The sequence below is a fragment of the Thermobia domestica genome, chromosome 9 (genome assembly GCF_964235325.1).
Source record: "Thermobia domestica chromosome 9, izTheDome1.hap1.1, whole genome shotgun sequence".
NCBI lineage: Eukaryota > Metazoa > Arthropoda > Insecta > Zygentoma > Lepismatidae > Thermobia > Thermobia domestica.
In genome coordinates this window covers 7,501,914-7,526,022 of record NC_137462.1, presented here as the reverse complement: position 1 = coordinate 7,526,022, position 24,109 = coordinate 7,501,914, and the positions used below count along the sequence as shown (strand labels likewise).

General features: G+C 37.2%; 1 protein-coding gene across 2 annotated transcripts in view; it reads right to left on the bottom strand.

Annotated features, from left to right (window-relative positions):
• LOC145694375 (matrix metalloproteinase-2-like) overlaps nucleotides 1–24,109 on the bottom strand; it is a 429,459-nt gene that overhangs the window by 201,030 nt on the left and 204,320 nt on the right. For both annotated transcript variants that reach the window (XM_081770541.1, XM_081770542.1), the window contains exon 2: nucleotides 325–426. In XM_081770541.1, the coding sequence (XP_081626667.1) occupies nucleotides 325–426 (102 nt within the window). The remainder of the gene's footprint in view (nucleotides 1–324; nucleotides 427–24,109) is intronic.

Below are 24,109 nucleotides of genomic sequence, written 5' to 3'. Positions count from 1 at the left end.
TTTAAAATTTTTGCGCTACAGAAAAAAAAAAAAAAAGATAATGAATAGCAATGTTTTGGAATCGATTCAGCGTCTCAAGGAAATATATTAGGTACAATGTGAAACTAAAATCACTTGCTATTATTATTATTATTATTATTATTATTATTATTATTATTATTATTATTATTATTATTATTGCAGTAAAAGAAGAAATAGGAAGACTAGAAAAGGCTAGAGGCTACGAATCCTGCCCTACTCCCCCCCCTAAATAACGCAATGAGCTCTCAAACTTCAAACAGCGAACTGCCACACCTCAAGATCGATGGTATACAATTGACTTACCTGTAAAGTTTTGATTGCTTCTTTGAGCTGTTCTTCCGTCCGGAGGTTCCCGGTTTCGAGGTCAGACTGAGGAAGATACCCGAACTTCATGAGATAGGATTGCTGGAAAGAGAAAACAAACAAAAGCATTAGTAGCACATATTAGGCATTATCGAGTTATTTTTATTTAAGAAAAAAAAAACGCCGAAATTAAGTTTCAGCCTCACAACTATGGTTTTAAAAATTACATAAATTCAAACAATGTTTATACAGGGATTATGCTAAAGTAAAAGTAAATGGGAGCACCCTGAGAAATCTTCAGGTAAAGATTAATAAACTCTTGTAGAGACAGTAAACAACATCACGCCTATAAGTTTCAATTTCGTCCGGTAGATGTCCAACGCTGAGGGATATTTGCTGCCATCTAACGGCGTGAAGTGTAACTTACAATTATATACCTTTATTCCAGTGTTTCAATTGTTCTAAAATATAAAACGGGATATTGATAGCCACTGTTAATGTCACTGTTTACACATGAAGATGTTAAAGGATTGAGTCCATTAACGAACTCAATGAAGATAATTGCCGTAAGAGAAGCTATTTTTCCTTTTATCATAGGCTACTAGCAATGCTTTGCTGCTCTAAGGGTTACATAGAAGCTAGGGAATGTTATAGATTTTAACAGGATATGAATAGCCACCGTCAAAGTCACCGTTACCCGTGAAGATGTTAACATATTTACTCCATTAACGAACTCGGTCGAGATAATTTCACTAAGAAAAGCTACATATCCTTTATTATAGGCATCCAGCAATGCTTTACTGCTGTTCAGGTTGTATAGAAGCTAGGAATGTTATAAATTTTAAACGGGATATGGATTGCAATCATAAAAGTCACCGCTACCCATGAAAATGTTAATAGATTGACTCCATTAATGGTCGAGATAATTGCAGTAAGAAAAACGCATATCCTTCAATTATAGGCAACCAACAAAGCTTTGCTGCTGTCCAGATTGCATAGAAGCTAGGCAATTTTGTCGATTTCTAAACGGGGTATGGATAACTACAGTAAAAGTCTCCGTTACCCGTGAAGATGTTAACGGATTGCCTGCATTAACGAACTCAGTCAAGATATTTGCAGTAAGAAAGACTACATATCATTCTATTATATGCAACCAGCAATGCTTTGCTGCTATTCATGTTGCATAGAAGCTAGGAAATTTTATAGATTTTACACGGTATATGGATGTCCACCGTAAAATTCACTCTTACCGGTGAATATGTTAGCAAGTTGACTCCATTAACGACCTCGGCCGAGATAAGTTCCTGGCTATCTACTGAAAAAAAAAATCAAAAATTTAGTTTCGTTCAAGAGTGCTGACAGTACAGTCTTTATAAGGTCCACTTACATGATAATACTAATGAACAAACGAACACGTTCACATCTAGAACAACTTTGGTCACACTTGGACACTATGAGCGCTGAAATCTAGATACGGAATTTATACGAGCAATGACATTGCAGCCATTTTGGAGATATGTTTGGACATCTCGATTGATTAATCGTTTGTTTTAGCGTTCTTCATTAGTCATTTTATTCTCGGTAGGAGAATAAATTGTCACTACTCGTACAAGTTCCATTTACTCCTAGTTGCCTCGGATTTCTTACAATTGACTTCAAATAGAACACTTTTTTTTTTTTTTTCAGTTAAATCTTGGGATTTAGTGAATCGAGAAAGCAGAGACAGATCGCATGCGATCATTCAAAACGGAAATCTCATTCATAATGTACAAATGACCTAAACTTGCAGTTAAAAAATGAAATAAAATAAAATCTTTGAAAGAGGACAGGATCCTGAATGATTTTGTCGTCCACTGATTCATCTATGAATGACATAAATTACGTACTTTTTTTACTTTAACTAATAGTTTATTTTAACAAAATTATGAATAAGAACAGGGACATGACACATGTAGAAGTAAGTCAATAACCTTTTAAGGCGCCAACGATTAAATAAAAACAATATTAACATAGCAAGCAACAAGAAAAATCAAAATTAATGTTTACAATTATTGTCACGAGATGGCAGTGACTCATGTGTGTTTATTTTTCCCACCACTAGATGGCAGTGGCCTAATATAAAGTATTAAACATCAACAGACACATGCACTCTATAGCGTGCTCTCTTGTTTTGTTACTCAACAGGATTTCATTTACACCCCCTGATCATTGAAAAAGTAATGATAAAAACAATGAATTCACTTTTGCCGACAATTTTTCCGGTGACCTTGATGACGTGTCGAGGAGAAGAGTATGACGAGCAGCAGTCAACACTTAACAGAACATGATCACAGAGCAAGAGGAGTTCTTCACAGAAAAACGTTGGACACAACGAGGGCTTTGTGAATGCATTCTCAAGATCAGAATAAACAGCCGTATTTAAGCGACACGAGTGCAGTGCAGCAGGGAAGCCCACGTGCCCGATTCAAAACACAAACAAACAATTCTGATAAGTGTTCTCCACAGTATCTATATTTCTTGTTTCTTAAGCTAATTTTATTGGACAAATATTCTGGGTGAAAATTGTATTTTAGACATGAGAACGTAAGGTTTTTCGCTTTTAACAGCAGAGATTTTAAGGATACAGACTGTTAAGTACACAACTGCTAAAGAAGCACTCGTTATACCAAAAGTTGACGTACCAATCGTATTAATTTCGGTGTCACGTCAGAAGGGTCCGGACAGAAAGGTCCGAGTCAAAACGGCCCCGCGTCAAAAGGACCCCGCCGGGGAAAGAAGAAAGGTATGGGAGAGGGAGGAAGTGGCCTGGGACCTGTGTGCTAGGTACCATCCCGACATTTGCATAGTGTGAATAAGGAAAATTTCCCTCACGATGACTGGCGCGAAAAAGCTCTTACATCTTTTCGACAAACCACTTGGCGCGAGCTGGGATCGAACCAAGAACCCCACATCAGAGGTGAACGCTCTACCACTGAGCCACCACGGCATCTCTTTTTTGAACTAATGTTCAGTATAAGAGGACCAGAAGAATGGATCATGAGGATAACTTTTGGTCCACGTATCAGAGTTTGAGAAACGCTTGAATATAACTGAAATATGAATAGGATATGATGGTCAATACAATATGGAATAATATATAAAATTGTTTTTCTTTCTCCTTTGGCGTTGTCCGCAAGAATCCATAAATAAAATTAGTAATGTAATAAATAATGGTAAAATGTAACTAATTATTTAATGTAACAAATTGTGGTTCTTACTACTTGAATAAACAGAACAATGGAAAGTCGAGATTTGTCTTGAAGTTGATAACAAAGAGAATGTTTCCGATTAAAGCAGTTGGCGTACAGCAGCCATTGAAAACGGAAGTAGCTATTATTACCATCAACTTCAATTTCCGGTCGAACAATATGTTGGATATAGTACTACGAGAGAGAGAGAGAGAGAGAGGACACCCTTTTTCATCAACAACCCTCCCAAAAGCAGCTGCCCCTTTCCTACTACAAATGGTGTCAAACCCAATTACATGTTGAAACCACAGCATATTGAGGAAGTCACGCTGATAGCTTATAGAGACAGAGTGCTACAGTTAATATCACCAGGTTGAACCATCGGCTGAGCGATTCATATGTCAATAATAGTGACACGAGTTGACTACCTAAGTATGCTGTACGTGGAATCTTGGGAGTGACATCAGGATATTTATTAAAAGACGAAAGTTGGTTCACTCGGGGATACAGGCGCCAATGTCATCAAACAAAATGTGAATTGAGGTGTAATAAAGACATATTTCGTGGGTTTTATTCCTCCGTTCAGATTAATTAATGCTCGTTCTACGTGGTAAATCACTTATATTAATAGCAGGGGAGAATCCGTTGACAGAATACTGGGAAACAGCACCAACCACATATGTGACGAGGGGTAGAAATATGTTAAATCATGCATCATGATCTTAAAAGCACTTTTGACCCTTCTTCTTCTTCTTCACTTGTGTTTATAAAGGATGAGTAGCTCTCGTATTTCCACCGTAGTCCTACTGTTTGATTATTCAAATTAAATGAAGTTTGAGAATAATTACCATTAAGTGAAATATGAGCCTTATGTTTATACTTTAGACTCAATCATGAATTGTAATTTACTTAAGAGTCTTCACTACAGCGAAATTAAACTACCGCTAATTTTAGAGTTTTTCTGCAATATCTTCAAAACAAATAAAAATATTGGAAAAGCAGAAACGTAGTGAACTAGACAATACGATTTTGCATGTGATACCGTTACCACAATTCACCTATCTGTTTTTGGTATACCGCTATTTACAGAACCCGCAAAAAAAAAAAAAAAAAAAAAAAAATGCTAAATCTATCTTCAGTTCCAAATCGGAAACAGATACGTGAGTTGTGATAACGGTATCACATGCAAAATCGTATTGTCTAGTTCACTACGTTTCTGCTTTTCGAATATTTTTATTTGTTTTGAAGATATTGCAGAAAAACTCTAAAATTAGCGGAAGTTTAATTTCGCTGTAGTGAAGACCCTTAATGTGAGTCAGGGTCTAGTCAATGAAGAGTATGCAGCAGCACCGTAGCTAGGAGTGGAAGAGAGGCTGCGACTTCTGCGGTTACCTTCAGACCCCCTGAAACTTTCTGTTGTTTGTTAGTGGGCATATATATGAATGTAAGGGGGAACTCAAGTTATCGTCCCTAAAAAGTGCTCTCAGCCCCCTACCCCCTCTGCATTAGCGTTCTGGCTGTGGTGAGCAGTACTACTATTGCAAGTAGTATGTGCGTAAAAAGTATATGTCACCGTTTGAGAAACACAATTTGTTAATTAAAAGTTTATTTTGCTACATATACGATAAATAAATAAATAAATAGATTATTCAAGCAAAATAAAAAAATATTGTCAGGAACGACGTATGTTTTAGTACCACAAAAAAGGAAATAATGTTCTGAAATTTTCTAGAAATATTTTCAGAATACTGAAACAACTTCTAGAGTATCCTTACTTTATATACTGCTGTACTGTATATACAAGGAACTCTGGACTACACGTCCAGAAAGAGGTTCTTAAAAAATGTGGTAAAAATAGACTACCACGGTTATGTCCGTTATGTTAATGCAATGTATGATTCATGAAAGTGAATTATCATGAAAATTTTGGTGCAATGAGACAAAGGAGAGAAACGGGAGAACCCCGATAAGACACAAACCTGATGTTGCTCACTACAAACTCACATGGCTTCGGAATGGGGTCATACTAGAGACCACTTGCACCAGTGCGACCCCCTCCCTCCACGAAACACAGGCTTACTTTGGGAAAGAGGAGAGGAGTTATTTGAGATGCACAGGAGGGAGAGAGTATAGAGTGTCATGTTTATCTTTTAAATGTAGGAAAATGGTATGAGGGTGAACTCACAAATAATAATAATAATAATAAAAAGTTTATGTATTCGAAGCCAGGCACGTACGTGGGAATTCATTTCCGGAGGGCTACTAGATTTTTGAGGATTCAAATTCAATATGAGCTAAATTATATTAAAATTTGTAAAATCTACCCTAAAACTAGATTAAATTTACAAAATAGTCGGGATATCGGGGGTACGGAACCCGAGAACCCACCCTCTACGTACGCCACTGTTCAAAACATTTGTTTTTTCTGTTTTATTTTTGCTTTCTAGGATTGAGTCCCCATCCGCCTTTGGTTATCATAGTCAATTGGCCACTTAAAGTAACTAATATAACAAACGTCAAGGAGAGGTTCTTTTGGCAATAGCAAGACCAAAGTTAAACACAGGCAGATGGCAGCTTGCACATCTGCAGTCCATGTAACAAAAGAAATGAACTAAAAAAAAAGCTGACCACCGTCCCCCATCTTTCGCAACGCATTCTAGTTTTGGCCTCGTTTGTTTACTTGCACTTTGTTCTTATACAGTGGCTTTCACACGAGGTGAGTCATACACAATAATTATGCTGCAGCTAAAACGAATCAGAGAGAGACATAGAGCCAGTCACTCACCGACACAGACACAGAGACAGGATGCAATAATATGTTTTACATGACGATGATGCACCGTAACTCGATGTGAACGAACTGAGACGACCTCATACTGTGTGACACGTTACGGCAGGGGACGAAGAAACACAAAAATTAGCAAATGACTAATCTTGTCTTGTCCCCTTGCACATGCAAACCTCCAGGTTTTAAAGTTTATATCCAGTGCACACAGTCGCGTTGGGCTTCTTCTTCTTCTTCTTTTTTGTATATTTAGTATTTTAAAACATCGTGAACATTGCCAAAAGTCAACACAAAAGAGGGCCAAATCTTATGACGTGCATTGTGACTAATTGCGAAACTCGGTAGTTGCGAGAGGATTAAACCATTGCATAGGTGGAATTCTATTTTAAATAATAATACCTAACCCTCCCTGGTGGTCTAGTTTCTAGCCCGCGTGCCTTTATTGTACAGGATCAACGCGCACCCAAAATTTTTTGTTGGGAATTGTCCAAGTTTTGAGGGAGTAGGGGGGGAGAAATCCAATATTACATCAATTGAACGGGTATTATTCTGAACCCGATAAGTAACTGTAAAATACTTCCACCCATATTTTCAGGAAAAAAATGATATAACTAGATTGTTTTTATAAGAGAAAAAATACAGATGAAATGTAAGACCAATCCTTGTTAAACAATTAGGCCTAATAGTTTTATTAAGAAGATACATAAATGTATGTTGGATTAGAAAGTGTTGGGGTGGTCCGGACCCGGTGGAAAGCCTTGGAAAATTTAAACACATTTTGGTGATTCGAATTCCAACTCAAACTTAGCTCGAGGCCGCGGTGGCTCAGTGGTAGAGCGTTCACCTCTGGTACTTGGAGTCCCGGGTTCGATCCCAGCCCCCGCCAAGTGAACTTTGGGGTGGACAAACACCGTGTGCGTGGGATTTCTCGGGGTTCTCCCGTTTCCTCCCACTTACTTCATTCCACCATTTCATTCATTACTCATCATCACCGTCTATTTTAGCCTAACCAGCATAACCGTGGGACATAAAACTTAAAGATTTCATTTCATTTTTCAAACTTAGGTCCACGTCTCATGTTATCTTGACGCTGAAAAGGGACGCGAAACTTCAGTAAACAAGCAAATTCCAATTGGGAGTTCCTTTGTGGCTATACAGCGTACGCGCCTCTGGCGTGGGAGACCCGGGTTCGATTCCCGGTGGGAGCTCATGTAATTTGGATTCCACGTTAACCAGTAGGTCCACGTCTCATATAGCTTTGCTGCTGCTGCTAAGTGAAACGTTAAACTCAAAATCCAGTCAAGTCAAATTCCAATTGGCCTCATGAGCTGTATTCAGAAGTTGGTTAATACATACGTACTAGCAAAATCTTAAAAACTTCAGTGGGTGGTAATCGGAACTGTCCCCCGGTAAAGAGGAAATAGCCTATATTCTTGCAACACTGAATCTGTATCAAAAACGTCTTCTCCTTGTCTATCATTTTTGTCCTATTAAGCTCAATACTGAAACCGGAAATCAAAATTTCTATCATTTCCGGATCTGAATACGGGGATAGCAGTAGTGGACATTGAATCTGTTTCGTTTTCGCTCTAAATAAAGATCAATATCAAAGACTGGAAATCGAAGTTGTTTTCTACCACTTCCGGTTTTGTTAAAGAGATAAGGACGGAAGTGAAACCTTTTCTTAAAACTTTGATTAAGTCTCCAACAATCGATCTTCTATCCTATAGTAATAAACATTGAAACCAGAAATGATGTATTTTAGCACTTATGGCAGTGGTGCCCCCCCCCCCATTATGTCCATGACGCATCCCCCCAATTGTCTACCCGTAGGTGTTCTTCCATGAAAAAAAAAATCTTCTTTTCGATTAATTCTTACACTCCCTCAAACGTATTTATACAGATTTTACCCCCCCCAAATATTTCAATGACGCACTTTGCGTCATAGCCCCCCCCCCCTTGTGGGCACCCCTGCTTATGGTTTGAATAGAGGGTTAAAACAGAGGAATTTTAACTTTCTTTTTTGGGACTGAGCTCATTTTAAAATAGTTACTCGCTACTAGTTAGCGTTTTCATTCTGATACGTATCGAGAGACGGAACATAGCCATTTTATAACGTAACCACTACATGACAGCTATTATGGGGCTGAGCAACTACAACGCCATCTGTTAGCCACAGGCTAAACTAAGTCTATCTACGACGAACACGTAGTCTGTCTCTAACAGACGTATCAGGAGCTATTGGCCGTCAAATCTTTTATTCACGCGACTCCCCAATTTGCCTCACGACGCTCGGTGGAGGCTGAAATTCGGGAAGCACCGGCAGGGAATCGAATCCGGGACCACGCGGAAGTGAGTCCAACGCTGTAACTACTAGAATATGATGTCCCCTTTAGCCAATCTATAAGAGTCCCATACTTATCCACAAAATGATTTGAAACTTTAAAAATTGTGTGCAGAAGCGTCATTTCAGATTTTGCTTTGGGAGGGGGGGGTGGCAAAACCCCTCGATATAAGTGAACTTTCGCGTTTTTCACTCATTTACTACTACTCTATAGATAAAATCTATATAAATCTCAAACTCAGGGGGGGGGGCAAATGCCCCTCCCTGCCCCCCTAAATGACGCCCCTGATTGTGTGGCGCCCAAGGCCAAGCGTTCATAGACAACCAAACTAGTTGTCATTTAAACATAGAGGGATTAATGAAATAATATGCAATCTTTAAGTTTAACGTTCCACAATTATTCCCTTTAGGCTAAGGGAGACGGATGATTAAGGCAAGTGAATGATGATGGAAGAATTAGTGGAATGGTAATGTAGGAGGGAACAGGAGTACCCCGAGGAAATCGACGGATACCATGTTGTTCACCACAAACTTACTTGGCCGGGAATCGAACGAGGCGCCCTAGGCACCGAAATAAGTGCTGTACAACGGAGCCACTCTGGATAAGTTAATGTAAACAACAAATTAATGAAAGTAACATAAAATAGTAAATTAAATCTTCTCATGTATAAAGATGAATGTTTATTTATTTATTTATTTGACATTTTTAGAAATTTACTTCACATCGTTATGGTTTGGCATACTTGTAGGTAACTCTATCGGAAAAACGCAGACTATTTTAGAAGTTTTAAAATACGAATCCCGAGAGGAAGAGCGTAAGTCGTTCAAGTTAGGCAACCCAAACAACTATCATGTATTCCAGGTTGCATAACATTCATCAAATGCGAAGAGTGGACACTTCTGTTAGTAATCAATTCTAAATAGAAGTTCTGAGTTGAGTTGATTTTGAGTTTAGCGTCCCTTTCAGCAGCGAGGCTATATGAGACGTGAACCTACTGATTAACGTGGAATCCGAACCACATGAGCTCCCACCGGAAATCGAACCCGGGTCTCCCACAGAAGAAGTCCTGATTTATTGATCATATCAACTCCCAGACTCAAACCGATTAAGCTCGACGTTTCAAATTTGGAGGATACATGGAACTTGCGACGTAAGTTACCACTAAGGAAGGATTTTTGGAAATCCATATATATTGGATATTACACAGAAGCAATGCTAATTTCTATGTATTTGATTCAAGTGTAAATTATCTTTCGCATGCAAAATATACGTGTATATAGGCCTACAGATTTTCCTATAGGAATGATAACAGCGCATATTATTATTATTATTATTATTATTATTATTATTATTATTATTATTATTATTATTATTATTATTAACATTAATAACTGTAGTAGTAATAATTGTTGTTGTGATGATTTTTCAAGTACTTAAACATCCCACAATTATGCTCCGAGGCTAAAGGAACAGGTGATAATAATGACCGAAATAATGCAATGAAGAATGTTGGAGAAAACAAAAAAAAAAAAAAAAAAAACTCAAGAAAACCCTCACACCGTTGTTTCCCCACCAAAAGGTGTTTTTTTCGACTTTCTCAAAAACTACACATGAGAATTTCCCTCGCCCATATAGATTTGTTCAACTTCTTGAGGTGTATCGGTAGACACATCTCTCATCTTTGGAGAATAAAGTAACGCTACCTAGCAAACAGAAAAGAAAACTCATTTTTAACATGCTGACACAGTGAAACAAAGCGGTGAGATTTTTTACAAAGTCGGTGATTTTGAACGCAAACTGTTGCTGAAATAATCTGCTAAGATTAAGTTCGAAGGAAAATAGTGTATCAGATTTCGTAGGCCAGAACAAGGAGGATATTATTGTGGTGTGTGTTGGGGGTGATTCTTTTTTCAAAGAGAAAAAAGCTTCACTGTCAGGGGATGAAGAGGAGTGAGCAGGGCAGGAAGGAAGCAGCGAAGACAAGGAAACCGTTCATTGACCGGAACAACTAAAACAGATGCGACGGTAGCGTTTCCCTGTAACTAACAGGGTGACCCAAAAGTGCTGTTGATGAAATTGAAATAACCTTATACAGTATTGGAATATTCAAAATAAAGTAATGATTCAAAAAATTTATTAGAATAACAAATAATTATTTGAAGAACTATTATTAATAATAATAAAAAAGGAAACGACGCCTTAGTTGCACTAGAATAGCGCTTTTTGTGTCAATCAGCAAAGTCAAGCAGTGTTGGGTTTGATCCCAGAAAAGATGGGTGACCTACTCACCAGACAGTGTTAGCATTTCGGTGCCCACACAGTATCTTGAGGATAATTGGGGAGTAACTGTAAGAAAGAAGTTTTGAAAACTCTGTTTCAAAAATGCCAACATTAACATCGAGGGGAACCGATGTCCTGACCACACATCACCTTAAACAGGTGAATGCCACAAACCGACTAGTAGACACACTCTTTCCCCCAAGGGCTGCTGCCTCAGGAGTTTGGTTTATTATTACTATGAAGACGTAGATGATTAAAGATTTTTTCTAATTGAAAGGTCCTGGATTCGAATACCGTGACCGGCCATTTTGATTGCCAATAGATTTACCGAAATTATACTTTGTCCGACCACAATTTTAATACTGAAATGATTCTTTACCTATACAAACCATGATCAACTTTCTTCCCTATTTCATTGTTAAAAGTCCAAAATAAAACGACTCTGGTACAGGCCCGAAACCTGCCACAGAGGATTGTGGGGGACACGAATATGTTAGGAGGGGCTAAGTCATTAAAAATTCTCTTACAAATATCTAAATTGTGTTTTTTGTATTAAGGTCTGGAGGGGCCATGAAAAGTTTAGGGGGGCAGGCCCTCTAGCCCCCCTGGTTGCGGGCCTGCCCTGGTAGCTGTAGTTAATAATAATAATAATAATTTCATTTTGACAGTTGCGACCAACTTATAAACCAAAATACAGCACTCGTAAAAGTATTACATAATGAAACCTTATACAATAGGTTACAACTAATATAATAAGTATAATGAATTATAAGTCAATTGTAAACTTAGCAAGTTAGTACCCTTGTAGATAGTAAAGATATACAAATTCTTTAATTCAAAATAATTTTAACATCAATAGCTACTAAAAACTTATCAACGTTTTAAAATACTATTTTCTAAACAATGTTGTTAAAGTTAGATTTAAAATAAATTAGTTCAAATTTCTAGATTTAAAATAAATTAGTTCAAATTTCTAGATTTAAAATAAATTAGTTCAAATTTCTAGATTTAAAATAAATTAGTTCAAATTTTTAGATTTAAAATAAATTAGTTCAAATTTCTAGTTTTAAAATAAATTAGTTCAAATTTCTAGATTTAAAATAAATTAGTTCAAATTTCTAACTTTTCATGCTCATCAACTAACATATATAATTTTTGTTGTCATATTGGTTAAAATATACTGAAGATAAATATAACAAATTTATTAATGATTGGCAGATAACTATTAAAACATAAACTTAATACATTTGTTAATCTATGTGATAGGGATAGGTTGTTCTGTAAGTTTTTTTTTAAACAAGACTTTTCGGAATGATTCAAAAAAATGCACCGAAAGATAGTGATCTTGGCCAATAATAAGTTTTTGGGTCAGGGGCTATAAAAGTTTGGTACGGCTTCTAAATCGGGTTTTTGTTTTTTTATATACGGAATAAGCATATCATACTGCGTAAATTGTTAGTTTTGGTTTGGCTACACCATATGTAGTTCTCGAGATATAAGGCTTACAAGAAAATGTTTGCCTGAAATATATTGGATCTTTTGATCCAAAAATATGACCAGTTTATAATTTTGTGAGACTCTTTAGTATTTCAGATATCGAATTTAACGGGAACAACATCGATTCATTCCTTATTCTGTAACTTAGCATTATTATACCTACATTTTGTTGAAAATAGTGATAATAGTCGCGCACGATGGCTCAGTGGTAGAACACTTACTTCTAGTGCGTGGAAAGTCCTTGGTTTGATCATCAGTCAAGTAAGTTTGTGGGGAACAACATGGTGACCGTGGATTTTCTTGGGGTATTCCTGTTTTCTCCTACATTTTCATTTCACCAATTCGTCCATCATCATTCACTTGCCTTAATCATCGCGTCCCTTAGCCTAAAGGCCATAAACGTAGGACGTTAAACTGTAAGATTTTATTACGAAAACACTGAAGTTAACAGAACGTCTAGACGTCTGCAACCATTTACACTTTAGTGATAGTCTGGGTTGTATAAGAAACAGGCGCTCCATAATTATTTCTGGATAATAATTAAATTTTACCGTAAAATGTAAAGCTTGACTAAAAATTACATGAAAATATTGTATTGACATCCGGTTTACCAATCTGTAAATTTCAGAGCTTTAGTTAAGTGCATGAAATTTAAGTTCTGAGATTTAGTTCTATCAAACAGAACAGTAATTTAATAAAAGCATCGAAAGAAAGATAAGAGTTAAAATATCAAATTTCAACGAACTTAAGTACGTTACTGAATTCTCTATATCTATGTGTGTGTGTGTGTTTGTGTGATTGCTATTTGCGATTTTTTTCAATTTGAGTCCTCCATTTAATAGAACATCAAAAACTATCTAAATAACTGATGGATTTTTTTCGCGTCACTCTTACCGTTCTCGAGATATTGGCCAAAAAAGTTTGGATTTCGGGAGATTTAAGGGGCCGTATCTCGGGAACTGTAAGTCACGCAGAGATCATATTGATGTTGATCAATACCTAAGAGAATGGTGAACATTTTGGTACCAAATAGTCACCAGTGGCCACTGGTCACCGTTCCCCAGATATTGGTAAAAAAAAAGTTCGGATTTCGGGAGATTTAAGGAGTCATATCTCGGGAACTGTGTCATAGAGAGATGATATTTTGCGAATTTTTCAATTTTGAACCGTCCATTTTGAGCATGTGTCTTCGTAAAACAACATATCGCAGAACGTTTTAACAAAACTCTTAAATAAAACATGTGGAAAAACTTTAGTACTCAAGGAAATTATAAATGGATAGATATATTATTTGTTTAATGAGTATAATAATGAAGTACATAGAAGAATTGGTATAAAGCCTGTAGAAGTTAATAAGAATAATTAATTATTTTCAAGTTCGTTCTGGCAATGCTTTTGGAGCATTCTTAACTGGTCTCAAACCTCTCCTTGTTTCGTTTTAAAGAAAAATATAATACAAATAACGTAATGAGAGACAACACGTTTTGTTGCTTCTGATTTTTATGGGTAAAGTACTGAGTAATTCAAGTGGATCTGGATATACCTTCCCTCTACAGCAGGGAACATTTTCAAACCATCAAAAGAAAAGTAACAACTAAAAAGAACACACAAAAACAAAATTAAAAAGAATCCACTATTGCAAGAGGATACTCAACGTCCTTGAGAACAGCAGCATAACTTGTTTAGTGTGATGTCTGCAAAAAAAGGGGGGGCGGGGCATTGGGTGTGGGATCTGTAACGCTTTTGTCTCGTTCGTTCGTGAAAACAGTCTGCACGCAACGAAACGCGATGATGAGTCACTTGGGGAAACGAACTAAAACTGAACCGCTCGCCTTCAGCGAAAGAAAAACAATAATAACATGCGTCTGTAAAAAGAAGGGAATTATTACTGAACAATTATTATAAATGCTGTTAGCACTGAATGAGGACAAAACCATGAATGTCCGATGCAATGCGTGATTGTCACGTCATAGGGTATTTAATTAATTAGGTAAACGGGAATTCAGGGCAGAGTTCCCAGATATTCTCAGAAAAATTTCCCATCGACGATACAAAATGTCCCTTTTCAGTTACAATTTCTCTAGTTCGTAAATTTTAGACATTCTACCCACATAAAAATAATTTACACTCGATCACAAAAATTTGCATTTCGTTTGATGCAAGATGCGTAGTCTTGCTCATAAAAAGACTACTGTAACGCGTCCAATGCTCCCAACAGGTGATTGAACCTGGGATCTTTATGTGCCAAAAGCAGAGCGCTGCCATTAAACCAAGCGGGGGGGGGGGGCGGACATTGTTTTATTCTAAATTGAGTGGGAAGAAGAGTTGTATTAGAAGAAATTTTGTTAGGGAAAAATTTCTCTATTCCACTTATTTGATTTTAAATTCTTTTTAATACCCGAAGGGAAGGACAGGGTGTTGCCCGGGCCCCCTTGGCTCACAAAAATGTATACGTGATATAGCAAACCACGTATATTAAACACCAGAAATACCAGACGTAATGTAGCTACCATGGAGATGGGCCCCTTCCTAGAAAATTTTCTTCAGACGCCCCTGTTAACACCCACTCATTGTTGAAATTATGGGTTAACTTATTCTACGAGTACAGCACTTAATTAAATCATCTTTTTTTTTTTTCGTTTTATACCTATAACCAAATTTACTTCATTGCGATCATTTGAAAAAAAAATAAATTAAAATATTGGAAATTAAAAAGGAAGTTTAATATCGAAAAACACGAGCAAAAAATTTCCAGGCCCAAAATAGAAGTAAAATAAATTTAAAATAAAACTAATTAGTCCAGGACCTGCCAACACGCAAAATACTTAATAATATCTCACATCTAGGTATTCAATGATCAATAATCTTGATTTTACAAATGTCTTAGAGTTGAAACGCTCTTTAATCCTATAAGTAAAAAAGTTTGTAAACAGAACGCTACAGCCTAGCTGTTGCGCACCTAATCCTACATTTCCCCACTCCCTTCTCCGCGACGATGATGTTTTGCAGTGTTGCAATCTGCAGGGAGCGGAATGGTCTGAGGATTTTCTACGACATTTGAGTGTAAAAGCTGTATATTGACTGTGCCAGTTCGTACCAATGAAAAAATAATAACAAAAAGAGAAATTTTCCTTTCAGAAGGCGTGAAGGGATCGCCCCGTCGGAAAGCGTCACTGCTTACAGTGTATCCATGAGGTAGTCTGCACAGGCCCGGCCCGTGAATTAATAATATGAGGCCCGACCCGAGTTAGAAATATGTTTTAGCATTTAGGCCAGGCCCCATGTGATAATCAAATGAGCCCGAAATAAGCCCGAATTACAAAAACTTAACAATTAAGGCAAAATTGTACTTTTTATTTGCAACAATTAAATGTTTAATTTTGCAGTTTAAAAGCTTTCATGATTCAGAGACAACAAGGAAATAAAGGTTATCCTTTACATTTAGTTAACTATGAATTCTCTTAAAAAAAAAAAAAAAGTCATTATATAAATTTTCATATAATATAAACTGATATTGTCTTGAAGAAAAAACCAAGACACGTTGTTCCCAATGCTCTTGTTCCTTTAATTCAGTGTCAGAAGCAGTATTTTCACTCAGACAAGCTAAGCATATTTATTTATGTTACTTTTAGTTTTTTTCTCTCTATTACACAGCTTTTCTCTCAATTGCACAGTGATTTTAAGTGTGGGCGTCTCAAGTTACAAATTTAGGTGTGCGTTAAAAGTTCTCCAGAAAATATCGTTGTATTATGCCCGAAAAGGTCCAGAGAAATATTATTGTTTATTTAAAAATTTACGGCCCGGGCCCGGCCCTAGGCCCGAGCTCATGCAGACCTCTACCATGAGGTTGCTTATGCTTACCTACTAAAAAAATTAAAATTCGGACTTTATACATTTTAGCAGGTGATATTTGTTGTAACATAAGTTTGCTGAGTTAGTATCACTGGAACTTTCAAAGCCAGATCAGTGGATGGAAGAGTAGTGGGGAGGACGGCGGAATACGAAGTGCTCCGCAGCGATCTGCGCATCTTGGTTTGAAACTTGTCGAGTTATAATAGCAAAATCGGTTGGCCTAACGTTGGAAAAATGGTGGCAATGCGACATACCAACGGTGGCCCAACGTCAGGTTTGGTCACTTTGGTAACCATTTCCCACCCAAAAGAGCGGTTTCCCGACATTTAGCCAACGCTAAAGTAACGCATTTCTTGGTTGAAAAAACAATCAATTCTAGCATCATTGCGTGAAGGGCGGGAGAATAGTTGGTTGGCCAACCATATATTTAACCAACGTTGGGCCAATTTAAGTTTTTCCGCTGTTGGCTCGCACCTACCACCACCCACCGTTTTGACCAAATCCCGCTCAATCCACAACGGTGGGCCAACCAACCTTGCTACTAAGGAAATTTTAGAGTTTATGAAGTGAAATTTGGGATGATTTTGAGATACAATGTTCAAAACTTATTTTGAAGTTGATATCACTGTTATACAGCATACAATGCAGAACCGTAGCTAGCGGTGCACAGGGAGGCCTGAGCACTTCCTGCGACCACTTTCAGCTCCCCACTAAAACTTTCGGTTGTTTGTTCGTAAGTATCTATTAGTATAAGGTGAACTCAAGTTAGTCCCCCAAGAAATTATCTCAGCTTCCCCATCTCTGTTGTAGTGTTCTGGCTACGGGCCTGACACAATGTACAAAATGCATATTACTGAACAGCAAATAAGTAAAAGCTGGTCAAAAATAGGGGTTGGACAAAAAATCTAAAACGTTTGCAAAATTGTCAAAATCATACCTGGTATGGTGTTGGGCTCCCATTTGCATCCAAAACAGCTTGGATCCGACGTGGAATGGGCGTATACAGCTCCTGAATCGTGGTGTGTGGAATTTTGTACCATTGTTCCTCCAAAACATGCTCCAGTTCCTTAAGGGATGTTGGTGGAGGGTAATGAGACCGAACACGCCTTTCAAACTCACACCACAATGGCTAAATGATGTTCAGATCTGGTGATTGTGGGACCCAGGGGAGGTGTGATAGCTCCTGGTCATGCTCCTCAAACCACGATTTCACCGTTTTTCCAGAGTGACAGGGTGCCAAATCATCTTGTTAGATGGCATCACCACTAGGGAACAATATTTGGGCCATGGGTAGAACTGGTCCCCCAAAATGGCCTCATACTCATACGCCTTAGCATTCATCATTCCATGCAGAGCTATGATGGGACCTGCAGAAAACCACGATATCACACACTGTCCATACTGTAACAGAATCACCCGCATGCTTTACAGTTGGGAGCAGAAAGTCTGTATCATAGGCCTGCGACGGTGTTCTCCATAGGTAAACACGACCGTGAAGGCTGATTCATCAGACCACATTACATGTTTCCACTGCTCATGAGTCCACGCCTTGTGGTCCTTGCACTATTGGATATGCCTTTTCGCATTTACTGCTGTGACCAGGTGTTTGGCGATAGCGGCCCTGCCATGAATTTTCAATTTATGAAGTTCCCGTCGCACTGTTTTCGATGAAACCGGGTTCTGTATGCCGGAATTGAGTTCAGACGTAATTTTCATTGCAGTGGTCTTTTTTTTAGCTGCTACAATCCGCTTTTAATGCCCTCCGGTCCCTATCTGACAAGATTGTCTTTCGATCACTGTTGTGCTTTGCAGACGTCGTTTGCCCATGAATTGTGTATGCGCTCGTGACATTGGACACAGTGCCTTTTGATACCTCTACAATGTTCGCCACTGTTGCCAGACGGGCACCAACGATCGTGCCTCTTTGGAAATCTGTCAGGTCGCCCATTTTACCGCACCACGACACACACAGGTGAACTGGTTACTGCTGACGGAAGAGGAAGGTCCACATGACACATTGAAAACAAAAAAACGATCGGCAACCGCAACACGTGTTGTACAGTGAAGGGCCAAACTTACGTGTCCTGTATGAAGTGTTTTTAAATTTTTTGTCCATCGCCTGTATATGAACACATCATAAATATTTCATTTTCAAACTTACAGGCTTCAACGAGTGATCACATAAGAGAGTTGCCAACCTCAGAGAACAAAATTATCGATTTTCGTCTTTAAAATTAACGTATATTACAAAAATTATCGTATATTCGTTATGCACATGATAAAAATTCTAGAAAAAAGTATAATAATAATAATAATAATAATAATAATAATAATAATAATAATAATAATAATAATAATAATAATAATAATAATAATAATAATAACACTGTTCTCACCATATTTTAATCCTTATTAACACCATTCTGTACAATATTTAGACACGTTTGTAAACGTAATTGAATTTAAATAATGAAGTTCACTATTTCCTAATTCTCAAATCGATATTGATTTATTTTTATCGGGAATGACTGTTAAAAACCTCAGTGTGTGTGTTTTATAATTATTTAATGTACATCTACAATTTATTTAGACATTCAAAAACTGCTAAATGTGTTCGTTCTAAAAATTATCGTATATTCAATTTCTATCGCAAGGTCATTATCGAATATAACATTAAGGCATATATTATCATATATCATGATAAATTATCGCATGGATGGCAAGCCTGTCATACAGGGAGGACATTCAAAAAAAAAATAAACGTTACTTTATTTCATAAATAAATTTGAAATAATTTCGTATAAATATGCGATTCACAAGTATTTATGCCATAACAAATAACGTTTTTCTTTACTTATGTTAAAAAAAAATAGTGAATGAAATTGTCATATTTTCCATCACATGTCAAATATATATAACTATTTCTATAGAGATTTAATTTAGCATCAATTTACCACCTGCTGAAAATGGCGCACAAAACGCTATTGATGCTACGCGACTGTTACTCTATAAACTTTATTTCAACAGCTTTTTCTTTTCTTTTTTTTCTTTTTTCTTTCTTTTTTTTTAATCGTTTATGATATGATTTGTCGAGATTTGTCCCTTTTAGAAGACGAATCGTATTCCATTGACAGCACGTGTTGTAAAAGGAATTCAGATTCCGTGAATGAATTTCACTTTACAAAGTTTTTCAATCAATATTCTCCATCACCCTCTTTCATTTCCTGGAACTTTAACGAAACGTAAAATCTTAAATTTAAAGATAGAAAACAGAAAGAAAGAAACTTGTCGTGCAATGTTGCCAATCCAAGGAAATTTTCCCTTTTGAAGGGAAATTTACCTCTCCAATTTTATGAAATGTGAAATCATCTTTAGAGCTCTTAACTAAGCTCTTTTTATGAAGACAAGACTATTAGAAGTATAGAACGCGAAACAGGTAGTAGCTACAAAAAGTTATTAAATAGACGAAGAACCTTTGCATACGTTTTTTATAGACCGGAAATTTCTATGCGAAATTTCTGACGTTATAATTGTAGTGCATCGACATTTATACATTTTACGAAAGAATTTTGAAAACAATTATTAAACCAAACTATATGAGATAATAACCCTTTGTGGGCCTAAGCCGCTACAACGCCATCTGTTAGCAAGTGACTGAAGTACGTCCAGCCAGCAGAAGAACAGTCAGAAGCTTCCTAGACTTGGCCGTCACGTCCTTTCATTCAATTGACACCCCAGTTTGTCTCGCGACGCTGGTTGGACCGACTGGAAATCGAACCCGGGACCACATTCACAAGAGTCCAACGCTCCAAACTCCAGCCTATGGTGTCCCTATTGAGGCTTACTTCTTAGATTTAAAAGGTAATTCAAGATTTAAAAAGAAATATAGAAATGTAAATCTCCAAAAACATAATCATGCTCTGAGATTTTGTTGGCAACACTGTTTTCACAAACTATATGAAAAAGTAGCAAGTGAGGAGAATACAAAAGTCTAACCAGTGGGGAAAAAAAATTGTAAATTGATCTTAGAAAAGTTACTACACTTTTAGGGGGGGGAAAGAATAGAAAGGAAAATAAACGTTAACAAAGGAGAAGATAGGAGTGCAAGGTTTTATCTAGATTAAATGAAAAAGACAGAGAGAGAGAGAGAGGGAGAGGTATATCCTATTGTATAACATAGACAAAGAATGAACAGTCGAATCCTCCTCTTTTCGCCAGTTTGATCATTGGCGGCGGCAAGACGGGTTCATTATTAAAAAGAAATAATAAAAAAAGACTGTTCCTATAGCAACGACGGTTTCTTTTAAGGAAGAATGAAATATGTGCTCTTTTTAAAGGAAAAACACCGATTTTCCTTTATTTATTTTGACATTTTTTTAAAAGCAAGAACAATAAAAACAAACGTGGATATGGTGAGATAATGCCGAAAGCTAATAAATAAATATTAAGATGGGTTGCCACGTTAAAAGAACTTGTAGCTGTCATAAAAAAAAATGAAACCCTGCCATATTTCACCGTGTATACACAGTCTTGAGAGGGTCATAAAACATTTTTTCCATCTTGCAAGGAGTCGAACAGTGTCCAACTTTCTGGAACGTCTTGCTTGCTACCTGCTATCGCCCTCCAACTGACATAAAGGAAAAACCAGTTTCGCCGCTTCCGAGACAACGGTTTCTTTATGACAGGGAGGGGGAATGCGCCAAAATACACGTTTTTAATGAGGAGGTAAATTGTTTGTCCACTAGACTACAGTGCTGCATGGGTGGTGATACCTATCTTGCTTACAACAAATTGTAAAATCTAAACAGTAGATAGAAAGATCGGGTAGCAAGGTCTTTTTTATGACAGCTACAAGATTCATGTAAAGTGGAAACGTGGCTTTAGATAGATCCTTTCTCACTTTTCAAAAATAGAAACATACTTAAAAGGACGTCTCTACTGGAAAGGAATGAGAATGCGAATTTCTCTTCACGTACGTAAATGTTCAGCAATGCCTCCACTGGCTCCGGTCTGTGAATTGTAAGAACTGATGTAAAAATGCGAATGCGAAATAATTCTAATACACCGGGATTGTCCGTCCGAAATCTTCCGAACATAATGTCGTCTTCCATGGAAGAAACGCAGTTTTCAGTGTAAAAAAAATGCTTATAGAATTAGTGCTTAGGAAAATATAGATTTTTTTTAAAGCAAGCAAGTTCTGGACCCACATTTTTGAAAAATGGACACTCGTGTTTGTTGTAGAACTGACTCAGTTTCGCGTACTACTAACTCAGTAATAGCTAATTGATAAATACGAAGTTGTGATCACATATTTGAGAGGAAAAATGGACAACCGCGTTCGTCATAGAACTGACTAAGGTGTACTCGTCTCGTCTCGATTCTCTTAAGGGGCGGGGAGCTCATGTGGTTCGGATTCCACGTTAATCAGTAGGTCCACGTCTCATATAGCCTCGCTGCTGAACGGGACGCTAAACTAAAAAATCAATCAATCAATCTTAAGGGGTGGCGGTGGCTCAGTGGTAGAGCGTTCACCTCTGCTGCTTGGGGTTCCGGGTTCGATCCCAGCCCCTGCCAAGTGAACTTTGTGATGGACAAACACCGTGTGCGTGGGTTTCCTCGGGGTTCTCCCGTTTCCTCCCACTTTCTTCATTCCATCATTTTCATTCATTACTCATTATCACCGGCTACTTTAGCCTAACAGGCATAACCATGGGACGAAAAACTCAAAGATTTCATTTTTTCGATTCTCTTAAGAATTCTTTCTTGTCTATATCTCGATTCATGAAAAGATTTTTCTCTATTCCTTTTTGTAAATTTATGCCTTGATTTTCTTCTTAATTTTATCCTAAATTATCAGAATCCTGTCGCGTCACGAGAGGCCCACGAAGGGTGTGATACAATAACATTAAACCTATATTTATTATTGAAGTCTATTGTATAATGACTTTAGTATCAATCAATGTTGATAAACGGCATTTACATATTGTGTTCGTACTATCATTTTATAAATTTATAATTTTTGTACTATGCAGTGGCGTATTTACGATTTTGTTTCGGGAGGACTTTGTTAACTTTCGGGGGAGCTTTGCCTGGAAATGTGAAAATTCTGCAAGATATTTAATTTACTTTACTATAGTAAGATGATGGGGCTTAAGCCCGGAAGGCACCCCGCCTTAAATACGCCACTGGTACTGTGAATCATGTAACACTAAAACTGTTTCAGAACTAAGGCTTGGCGTGAACTAGTGTTGCGCACTAGACTCGAGAAATTTCTCGTCTCATCTCGTCTCATAAACGAGACAAAAATTGTAGTGTTTCTCGTGTCGTCTCGAATTTGAAAAAGCATTTCTCATCTCGTAGACAACAATAGGACAAACCCCAGCAGCACATTTGGTAGGCCCGATGTTGGCTAATGGTCGGTACTGTATTGGGGATTGATTGACTTGGTTGGCAAATGGTCGGCAAAGTGGCTAATTACAACGTAGACCCAACGCTGGCAATTGGCCAGCCTATCGTTTCCTGTAGAGCTGTTAAAGTTCTTTGAATGATTATTCGAATAGCCATTATTCAAATTGTCTTTTGAATATTTTTTCTGTTGTTATTCTAATACCCGTCATTAGGATTATGCTATGCTATTATGTTATTCTAATACCCAAATACTATCCATTATTCGAAAAAAGAATATTCAAAAAATCCATTATTCGAACATTCGTATAATGAATTATTCGAATTTGGATTCTCTACCACTTCTCAATTAAATAAAAGGCAAATGGATTAGATGAATCTATTCGTGTTGCAAAACTATGTATGCTTCTCGATATTTCTTACCGCTCTTGCTCTGATGCCAGCCGACAGACGAACGGATGGATAGACAGTCAGATGAACATAGCCGTTCTATAAGACTTGCTATACGTACGCATAGTATACTGTAGTTTTGAAGTTCTAACAAATGAAATGAATTCTGTTTGTTTTACGGAAGTTATCCGTTTTCCGTTTCTTGGCAGTTTTCCTTTTCCGATTTCGAAAAACTTTTCGTTTTTCGTTTCTCGAAAAAAATTCTTTTTTGTTTTTCGAAAATTTTTCGTTTTTCGTTTTCCGAAAAATTTTTCGTTTTTCGAATTTTTTTGTTTTTCGTTTTTTAAAAAAAATCGTTTTTCGAGAAATTTTTCGTTTTTTTGTTTTTCGAAAAACTTTGATTTTCGTTTTTCGAAAAAAATTTCGTTCTTCATATCTCGTTTTTGAAAAATTCATTTTTCGAAAAAATGTGGCCATCCCTAATTTGGATACCACAATAGTGACCGCGAGAACTCGTGAAACTTGATCTCTACCCCAATCATGGAACTGCTTTGTATCACGTGTGATGCATCGGAAGAATTCGGCATGATTCGTGGAGCTACCTTCCGAATGCACAATTAAGAAAACGAGAAACAACACAAGTGCACTAAGCAATGTTGCCAAACTTAGAAAACATGGCGAATGGGCGACATAAAGACAGCACTTAAAGAACTTGAACACGAAAATTATCAATTATTCGAATTAAATGTAACAATAATAATAGTAATAAAATATCAAACGACAAAAATCAAACGAAACTTAGCGGCAATCTGACAACACTGTACCCTCAGGAGATGTTCTTCGTATAGCGCTAGAGATAACACTGACAAAATTTCATGAGTGGGAGTTGACGACTGGACATATCCTCGCATTCTATTGAATGCTAAAATTGGTATATCTAGGTCAAGCTTCACGACTCCGTGTGATCACTCCGTTTCTCGCTATCGTGCTGCTAGTGAAGAACT